Source organism: Gobius niger (genome assembly GCF_951799975.1).
Source record: "Gobius niger genome assembly, chromosome: 19".
In the NCBI taxonomy this organism is placed as follows: Eukaryota; Metazoa; Chordata; class Actinopteri; order Gobiiformes; family Gobiidae; genus Gobius; species Gobius niger.
The window spans coordinates 25,495,995-25,506,345 of NC_136870.1; the positions used below are offsets into that span (position 1 = coordinate 25,495,995).

Genomic DNA, 10,351 nt, shown 5'->3' on the forward strand with positions numbered 1-10,351 from the left:
TTTATCACAATTAGTCGTCCCTGTTATAGAGGATAACATTAAATCGCTATTTATCATACTATGACAGAGATAATACGACTGTACAGCCTGACCCGGTATGATATATAGCAATTTAATGTTTTCCTCTAACAGTTACAGCCAATGCCTTTTAGTTATTCTATTAATTATACATAAGATGCACAGACATGACATGCAAAGAAAATCACCACTGCCGTCGCTGATACAGTGAGATGTTCCATTCTAGAGTTTAAGCGATTTTGTTTTAACAATGTCCTGTCTGTGGCCCAGGGGCCGCTCCAGGGGCCGGTCCAGAAGAAGCCCAAGGTCGACATCTTCTCCTGGATCACAGCCTGACTTGCAGTAAGTTCTGGACCTTAACAAAACACAAAACAAACAATAGGTTTGGGTCAGGGCAGTGTTGTGTTTGGCAGCCCTTTTAGTTTCAGTCTTAGTCTTAGTCTTTTGGATGAAAATGCTGTTAGGTTTAGTCACATTTTAGTCATTTCAAAATGTGATAGTTTTAGTCACGTTTTAGTCAGACGAAAATTAAAAAGGTTTTTGTCAAGTTTTCGTCTGTTTCATTATAAGAAGTTATAATTAATTTCGAAAAGTCTCTGGATAAACTCAAAGAAAATGAAATAATAAATGATAAATGAGGATTATAATTGGTGACAATGGGGTCGTGGAAATTTGGTTATGGTTCACGGAAAAGTCATGTAAAACCTTAAGAAGAAATCTGAACGAACCTTGAAATTGGAGGTTTAGTTTCTGTTTAGTTTTCGTTATTTTAGTTCATTTTATAGTTTTAAGTTCATCAACTCCGACCACTTTTGTGAAGAACATACTGAATGTTGTTTTCAGCCATGAGTCTACGCACAAGTCCAAGGATCAGTCCAGGGGCCGGTCCAGGGACAGACGTAGACTTGGCACTGGCAGCATTTCACCCAGAAGAGCCCGGTCCATGAGCCGCCCTCCATCCATGGAGCGCATACCCGAGTTTTCCTTTGAACCGCGGTGAGTGAAGAACCTTCTGTTTACGCAAACAAACATTTAACGTTTTGCCTAGTTCCAGATTTGCTTTCGATTAATCTCTTGACGGTAGGATTTTTTTCATTTTTTTTTTTTCAGATTCAGAAGTTTGTCTCTGGACAGGTATGGTCTTCAGTCCAGGGATGGGTCCAGGATTCGATACAGAAGGAACAGCTCTGTGCCTCACTCTCCATCCCCAAGGTATCGTTATCCATCATTCTTCAAATCACCGTGAGTGATGAAGTAAAATATGAAAAGCACCGCCAACCTCAACCACCAGCTTTAGCAGCCATTAGCTCATTCAAGCATAAGATCCCCAAAATATCGTTTGTCAAATTGTGAAGCGCTTTCGGCTTTTCGCATCGTAAATGTGCTACAGAAATAAAACTGACATGGATATTGACAAAAGGTGACCAGATGTCCCGCTTTACCCACCTGGAAGTTTTGATTAAGAGCCCTGTGTCTCCAAAATCACTATGATACAGAGGCTGTTATTGTCTGTGGGAGGGCACTAACCCCCGGCTCACATTAACTACGGTCAGGGTTCGGTCCTGATCCACTCAGTGAGTCCGGCTGACACTGTGGCTCCGCCGGAACGGCACTCGCGAGAACAGAAGTGCATGTGGGTTCACCCTCTTGGTGCGAGTACACGTGATAAGTCACGCGTGTATACTATAGGTAGTTTTTGTAAACAAAAGCCGTATTTGCCAGTACAAAGACTCCGCCCAGTGAAGTGGATGCTTTAACACACTGGTGTTGGAGAAATGTTTACATTACGATGTTACCCGCGTGTACAGGTGGTAAATGAGTCCAGATAAGTAGTGAGCAGACCGATTTTATTTTGAAATACACCGGATTAGGGCTGTCACGGTATGAAAATTTTACCTCACGGTTATTGTGACCAAAATGATCACGGTTTTCGGTATTATCGCAGTATTTTTTTTAATGTGTGTTAATATGTTCAGAAAGCATTGATAGTCCTACACAAACTGAAATAGTTTCAAAAAAGTTTAACAGTGTTTATTACATAAAAAAAAATACAGACAAAGCCTTTTCACATCAAAGTAAAGGAACTATAACAATGTGTTGTTGATGTTTCGAGGTTATTACATGTACTATTTATAGCGTCAGAAACAAAGATAAACCGTCTAAATCAGGAAAATTGTCCTCAGTTTGTTTCCTTCCGTTGAGCTTTCGCTTTGCAGATTTGGGAAATGCCTCAGACAGTGATCATTATTAAATTCATAAAACTGCGGCGAGAGTGAATCTGGGAGCCCCGTAACGCATTGTGCCATCGTGCGGAGGTATCCGGACACGGCTTATGCTGGCGGTGGCGCTGCAGCCGCACTATGGGGCGACTCGTTACATTCTCCCTCAACCCAAAGTCCCACATCAGCATTTCAGCTAAAACGCCAACGTTAGCTTCCTGCTATAGAGCTGTGATGATGATGATGAGACACTTTTTCCTGCACGTTCCACTAACAGGAAAACTGTCTCTATCAACTGTCCTTCAGCTTCTTAAAATACACAAAACATGTCCAGACTTCAGGCTCGGTCTCTGAGGCTGATCCTGCGCTGTCGTGTCGGACATGATTCCAGCTTCCAGAAAGTTTAGTTTTGGTTGTAGCTACAGAGGCGCCTGCGGCGACTTCAGCAGATGAGACGGCGCCTCATGAGGCTCACTTTGCCTAAACCACGGGCGCCGTAATCCACCACGGTAAAATATTATTTAAAAAACAAGACGGTAATTATTATTGTCAACATTTTTACCGGGGTTTACCGCTACACCGGTAACCGTGACATCCCTACACCGGATCTTTTTTTCTCACGAGACCCGACTTCCTGTTTGGCTCGTGTATTCCCGTCAGCTTGATCCGCTGGGGCTCCGGCCTCCGGCAAAAATAGACTTCTTGTGGATTCTTTCCGTTGCCGCCAGACGGCCTCGGTAACCGGACCCGGACTTCGCGGAGCAGTGCGAGTGTGCAACATTAGTTTTAATGACTCTCTAAGATCGCGGAGGCCGCACCGGACCTTAACCGGATTTAATGTGAGCTGGGCGTAAAACATCCACATCTGCATGGCAACACCCCGTCCCACGCCCTGATGGTTAAGCAAGTTCATTTGGATGCAAAGAAAGAGAGTATTCCGTCTATTTCTGTAGAGAATACAGCCAGGGCCGGCTCAGGTCTGCAATGGACACAGAGACTGCTGAATTGACAGGATTGAGGAGGTGAATAAAGATGAATACAATCAAGCAGGATTAGAAATAGACTGTTTCTGTTTTTGATCATGTTTAGAACTACAGAGCCAGTCAGAGTTGAACAATAACAAAATTCCTCTAGATTAAAGCTGTGACTAGGACAACGTCACTTATGTTAGTTCATTTTGAAGTTATAAGTTCATCAACTCCGACCACTTGTTTTTTGTGAAGAACATGCTGTATGTTGTTTTCAGCCATGAGTCTACGCACAAGTCCAAGGATCAGTCCAGGGGCCGGTCCAGGGACAGACGTAGACCTGGCACTGGCGGCATTTCACCCAGAAGAGCCCGGTCCATGAGCAACCCTCCATCCATGGAGCTCATGCCCAACTTTGAACCGCGGTGAGTGAAGAACCTTCGTTTATTAACTTGGATTTGGCGATTGCAGCTAACGGAACAAATGCAAGAGGTTTTCGGTTTGCTATCAATTAACCTCTTGACGGTAGGATTTTTTTTTTTCTGATTCAGAAGTAGGTCTCTGGACAGGTATGGTGATCGGTCCAGGGATGGGTCCAGGATTCGAACGAGAAGAAACCGCTCTGTGCCTCGTTCTCCATCACCAAGGTATCATTATTTCTCTGAACCACGTCGGTGAGTGATGAAGTAAAATATGAAAAGCACCGCCAACCTCAACCACCAGCTTTAGCAGCCATTAGCTCATTCAAGCATAAGATCCCCAAGATATCGTTTGTCAAATTGTGAAGCGCTTTCGGCTTTTCGCATCGTAAATGTGCTACAGAAATAAAACTGACATGGATATTGACAAACGGTGACCAGATGTCCCGCTTTACCCACCTGGAAGTTTTGATTAAGAGCCCTGTGTCTCCAAAATCGATCATCCACATCCGAGTACAGCCAGTTCTCACAGATCTGCACAAACCTGCATACTACCCTACATTTTTACACACACCATTTTGTGTGCATAGAAGATCAATTGAGACTGTTGACTCTGTTGTCAAAATCAAAATGTTATTATACAGCAATTGCAGAGGACTAAACAAAGAATGATAGGCTGTGGTGCTTGTATTCGTATGTGGCTATTAGCATCTAAAGCACGAGGAGCTAATGCCAGAAAACACTTTTGACTCTCAGCAGACATCTCACAGAGTCTTTATAAAGCTTCATAAAACCTGTCGTCCATGATTTAAATAAATTCCATCTCTGTCATGTTGTTCTTAAAGGAACAGGCCACCGTTTTTACATACTAAGATATGTTCTTACCTTAGCTTTGACGAGTTCTTTAGGACCTGTCTGATCTTCCCCCGTGCCTTCAGTCACGTAAACACAGTGCAGACGGCGTTAGCATTTAGCCTCTCCCTCTCTCCTCTATAGCTCCAAAACAGGTCAAGATAGAAGCTACCAAGCTCTTCCACGTTTTCCCTATTTAAATATGGTTACGTGTTCCAGTCGAAATCCGGTTACGTGTTTTTTCGAAATCCGCGCAGTAATCTTCACTTTACTGTGCGGATGCCAAACTACTCCTGGTATTATTACGCCTTACAATATAGTCCCCCCTTTTATCCGCTTAGAAAATCCACATTGTTTAATTTTGTGTAATTATACTTTGTAGTGGAACACTTCACGTAACCATATTTAAATAGGGAAAACGTGGAAGAGCTTGGTAGCTTCTATCTTGACCTGTTTTGGAGCTATAGAGGAGAGAGGGAGAGGCTAAATGCTAACGCCGTCTGCGCTGTGTTTACGTGACTGAAGGCACGGGTGAAGATCAGACAGGTCCTAAAGAACTCGTCAAAGCTCAGGTAAGAACATATCTCAGTATGTAAAAACGGTGGCCTGTTCCTTTAATATAATTTTTTGTGTGAAATTTTAAGGGAAGTCCTGCTTCCCTTTTAGTCGATGAGGAGCGGGCACTGCCTGGCACTTGGGCTGTGTCTGAAACCATCAGATTGTCGCTTCTAAGCACTAACACGAGCAAGTAACTCCTTAACCTTTCATGGGTCGACTGTTAGATCTGTGCAGTTGGTGAACTAGAGCTTCAGCAGCATTTTGAACAATCCGTCCGTCCTTAAACAGGGGAAAGGGAAGTGACATCACCAACAGCTGTTTTTCTTCTTCTTTAAAGTTATTGGTGGAGTGCAGGCCAAACAAAAGTGCATGTCGCCCCCTAGTGTCCAAACAAAGACATTTAAGGAGAACAAAAAAATTATCCTTACATTTCCCTTTAGTGTTATTTTAATTCAACAGCTGTTTCTTAAAGCTACAGCAGCAAATGATCCATGTGGCTTAAGTTTCTACTAAATGAAAACAAAAGCATTTAATCCGAGTTTACTCTTTAACACTGACATGTGACTGAGCTGTGGAGACGACAATATGGATTTTATGGATGATGAAGAGGTCCCTATGCTAAAGTGGCTATGATAGTTAGCATCGAGGCTCCTTTTCCTAACTCCTTCCTAACTGACAGCCCAATTCGGAAGCATCTTGTCATGGTGGACGCTGACGCACATCCGGTTTGGCGTAAGAGCTCTTACCAATCTGCTCGTTTCGGACGCAGCCTTAGACCATTTCACCCGTGTTTCGCTGAGTGTGTCATTGAATGTGTTTGTGTGCACAGAGAGAGTCCTGGGCCACGCTGTGCTGTGTGTGGGAAAGACTGTTTGAGGCGTCTGGACAAGCCTGGAGGGGCGCTCCACTGCCCCCAGTGTGAACAAACTCAGCAGATCTCTTCCAGTTTGAGTAAGACTACTCTTTCTGCCAGGCAAAAAATGTGGCAAATTTAAACATTTTGGGTGTTTTTGTAGTCATGGTTATTACGCTTTGTCAGTAATAAGACACTCTAAAACCAAAAATGCTTCTTTCTTTAGGTGGATATAAACGGAGCCTGGAGGAGAGAAGTGAGCGTGTGTCTGAAGGACTTGAAAAAGGAACAAAAACTCTGAAGTTGTTGTACACAGTGCTGTCAAACACACACGACCTCCGTGAAGATGATGAGACCCAACAAGAGGAGAATCACGTCCATGACTTGTTTAAACCTTCACCATTTTATCAGCGCTCCTTATATCACAAGCCCGTCAAAGTGGTGCTGACTCGCAGTGAGGCTGGAATGGGGAAGACCGTCTCAGTTCAGAAGTTCACTCAGGACTGGGCCCAGGGCTCAGAGAATCAGGACCTGGACCTGGTGCTTCCGCTGTCCTTCAGAGAGCTAAACATGGCCAGATGGGGGCGCTACAGTCTGCTGGAGCTCATACAAGAGTTACATCCATCTCTGAACGAGCTGACAACGAAGGAGCTGGCACAAAGGAAAGTCCTGTTCATCTTTGATGGTCTGGACGAGAGCCGCCTACCTCTGGACTTCAGTTGTGAGGTCATCTCTGAGGTCACTCAGAGGGCAGAAGTCGCCACGTTGTTAGTGAACCTCATTAAAGGTCACCTACTTCCTAATGCTCTTATATGGATCACCTCCCGTCCAACAGCGGCCAATCAGATCCCCGTGCAGTACGTGGACAGGTTCACAAAGATCTGCGGTTTTGCCTCTGACCAACACAAGGAGCAGTTCTTCAAGAGGAGGTTTGTGGATGAGGATCAGTGTGAGAGGGTCCTGTCCTTCATCCAAAGGTCTCCCACCCTTTGGGGCATGTGCCAGAGTCCACTCTTCTGCTGGACCATGGCCACAGTCCTGGAACAGTGGCTTCAGAGTGAGCAAGACGAACCGCCGAGTCTCACCGAGCTGTTCAGCCACTTCCTGCTGGTGCAGCTGCACATGAAGAAACGCAAGTATGAATATAGGAGTGATTTCCAGCTGACCGTGGCTGAGCATGAGCTCCTCCTGAAGCTGGGACGACTGGCCTTCCAGCTTCTGCACAGAGGAAGCACCCATTTCAACCAACAAGATCTGGAGATGCAGGAGTTAGACCCGACTGAGGCTCTGGTCTACTCGGGACTCTGCACAGAGGTTTTCAAACAACACAGTCTTATCTTCAACCAGTCACCCTACAGCTTTGTTCATCCAAGTGTGCAGGTGTTTCTGGCAGCGGTTCACATGATGCACCACTCTTCCAACAAGCCAGAAGAGGAACTGAAGAAGTTTAAACTCCTGCAAGATCACAACACACCACTGCTGCTCGAGCGCTTCCTCCAAGAGCTCAGTCTGAAGAAGAACCACAGGCTGCTGGGAGCTTTGTTGGATCCAACGCCAACTGACCCAGAGACCAAGCAAAGAGTCCTCGTCTGCCCGAAGGAGGTGAGCTCCAAAAACATACCAGCCTGGAGCATCACTACCCACTGTCTAACCAAAATGACTGTCTTGGACCTTGGCCTCTGCTCCTGAGAAGGGGTTTGCCCAAATCATCACCAAGAAGAGGGAGTCCCACAATTTTTTTGACAGATTTAATTGCTCAAAGCAGTTTAACATTAGACTTTCTTTGATCAAAATTCCAGTCCAAAGCAGTGCCAGTGCTAGCCTGGTTTTACCAGACCCGCGTACTTACGTTTCGGACAAGGGTCTGGAACTTCTCAATTGAGCTCCGTTATCAGATGGGAGGGTGAACTCCTTTGAAACGACTGGATCTGATTTTTGCTAGAGTTTGGTTGTGATGTATGTAATGCGCCCGAGTGAGTGAAGCAGCTTTTATAACTCTATCATAACGCTGTCATAACGCTGTCATAACGCTGTCATAACGCTGTCATAACGCTGTCATAACGCTGTCATAACGCTGTCATAGCCATAGCTCTGAAATTCAACCGATGTAACGCGGCCACTGAGATCAAACCCAGACGTAAATGTAGGGAAATAATAATTGACCGGAGTTTACAGAGGCTAAGGCCTGTCCACGTACACTGTGAAAAAGGAGCCAAGTCATAACTGTCTAGATCAGTGGTTCTCAACCTTTTGGAGCCGTGACCCCCATTAAAACGTAAAGGGGTTCGTGACCCCCCGCCCGGGTCACACCGTGAGAAATAGGAACATTAGCCTACATCATTCTTAAAAAACAAAGAAAAAAAGCAAATGGCTGAAATAAAATTCATGAAACTACGAACAAATAATGGCACTCTGGTACAATAGCAAACACGTGCTACAATAAAACATTAGATTATTTGCTAATGAAAATATGTATATTTTATCTAAGTGATCTGGCGACCCCACAAATTTGTCTCGCGACCCCCATGGGGGTCGGGACCCCCAGGTTGAGAACCACTGGTCTAGATCTCTACGAGCATGCGAAGAATGCAAATATATCCAGTTCTTATGTTTAAATTTTGCCTTTTTGTTCCACTTATTTGCAATATTTTTAATCCCAAAAAAAAAAAAAAACTTTTTCATTTTTTGCAAAAGCGTTCTTATAAGTGATTTGACTGTTAATACCATGTTATGTTTTAGCAACAGTAAATGAATGACAAATGACTGTATTCAAATTATGAATAGATCTAATGTAGCACATATTTGTACACTGACTTTTTTATGTTGATTAACAAATCAAAGATCAAACTGTTTGTATTCTGGTTTTGAAACAGTAATAAAGAATATACAACACTCAAGATGTGATTTTGGCCACTAGATGTCGCCGTAGACCCATATAAATCACAAACGAGCCAGAACTTTAATCCAGCTACAATAATTTATTCGAACAGTGGATTGTAACAAGTGCCTTCAGGAAAGAATTTAATTTCTTACATTTGAACTGAAGAAAAATAAAACACTGTACAGATGCCAACACTTCAAACTGAAATATTAATTACATCAACAGTAACAGCGGGTTTAAAACAAGCCTCAAACTTTTTACTTCCTTTAAAGAATTACTGTATGTACATTTGTGGGGATTTAATTGCAAACCCTGTGGTGTTTAGGGGATGTAACAAATTGAAAACTGGCGACACATTCATCCATTATTATAGATCATCTTTTAAGGCACAAAAAATTCAGAATAAATAAATAGATTTTGAAACTGCAGGTGGCTTTAAAGTGAACAAACTGCAGCTTCAGGGGCAAAAATATTAAAGTGTCCAAAGACGTAGCAGTCGTTCGCTTGTAGTGGGAACAAAGAGATTACTCAAGTTTCCTGTACTTGGTCCTAACAGTTCTCAGTACCTCCCTTTGTTTTACAGCAGCAGGTTGAGTAAAACTGTAACTGTAAGGATTCTCTGGTGGGATTTGACTTAATCGTCGTTAAAATACTGATCTCTGGACCTGGTTTGGAAGATTTGAGCCAAAGCCACGAAAACGACTCTGCACATGAGCGTTCTGTCAGTACTGGATGAAGACGACGACACTTTCAGCGCCAGAAGAAGTGCATGTTTGGTTCTGAATAAAGAATAAAGGGGGAACTTTTGCAGTGATGTCATTATTAAAAGGTGAGGTGAACAGGGAAGCTTCAATTTAAAACGTGTGCGTATAAAATCTGTCATTATTTGTGAATGTTGGAACTTCTGGGATCTCTCACCCTCAACAAAACGTCATAAGTTTTCATTTTTGAACTCTGACATGAAAACTAAGATGTTAAAGGAACAGGCCACTATTTTTCCACACTGATATGTTCTTACCTGAGCTTAGACGAGTTGATGTGTACCTGTCTGGTCTTTGGTCGTTTGCATTTGGCCTCTCCCAGTGTATTCCTACGGCTCCAAACAGGGGTGAAGTTGGAAGCTACCAAAGCACAAAGACAGCCGTGTATCAGCTCGTCTAAGCTCAGGTAAGAACATCTCTCAGTCTGTTCCTTTAAGGCGAGACGCTGCAGGCGAAGAGGGAAAAAATAAATAAAAGTAGAGTCAATATTTATGAATGAAAACCCGCTTGAAACACGGCCTTTCTACGCGGCGCAGCGGCTACTTCCGGGTCGCCCCCCGCCTCGCAGACAAAACATCATAAAATAAACATCATGCGGGTGAGTTTTGTCATTTTTATATCTGACACGAAAACTAAGATGTAAAGGGAGGAAAATAGATAAAAATCTCCACTTCGACCACTGCCTGAAAAATCAATACTTTCACCTGAAGTGTCTCGCCTTAAGGGAGAAAACTGGCTAAAACTCTCCACTTTAACCACTGCGTTAAGATCAATGTTTTCATCTGCAGCTTAAATAACGTATTATGTTTTCCACACAAGAGT

The 10,351-nt window shown here is 43.5% G+C and overlaps 1 protein-coding gene across 1 annotated transcript; it reads left to right on the top strand.

Moving 5' to 3' along the window:
- The first annotated feature begins 287 nt into the window (after window positions 1–287).
- On the top strand, window positions 288–7,700 carry LOC306978560 (protein NLRC3-like). The gene is made up of 6 exons (XM_079577188.1): window positions 288–360; window positions 862–1,014; window positions 1,129–1,140; window positions 3,763–3,879; window positions 5,864–5,985; window positions 6,114–7,700. The coding sequence occupies exons 2-6, from the start codon at window positions 962–964 to the stop codon at window positions 7,574–7,576; spliced, it is 1,767 nt and encodes a 588-aa protein (XP_079433314.1). The 5' UTR covers window positions 288–360; window positions 862–961; the 3' UTR covers window positions 7,577–7,700.
- Window positions 7,701–10,351: the final 2,651 nt, after the last annotated feature.

Bases quoted from the DNA above. Each gene is read 5' to 3' on its own strand.
- LOC306978560 (XM_079577188.1), top strand. From the start codon at position 962: ATGAGCCGCCCTCCATCCATGGAGCGCATACCCGAGTTTTCCTTTGAA. The intron at 3,880-5,863 runs GTGAGTGATGAA...TTGTGTGCACAG, and splicing joins TATTTCTCTGAACCACGTCG to AGAGAGTCCTGGGCCACGCT. The intron at 5,986-6,113 runs GTAAGACTACTC...TTCTTTCTTTAG, and splicing joins GCAGATCTCTTCCAGTTTGA to GTGGATATAAACGGAGCCTG.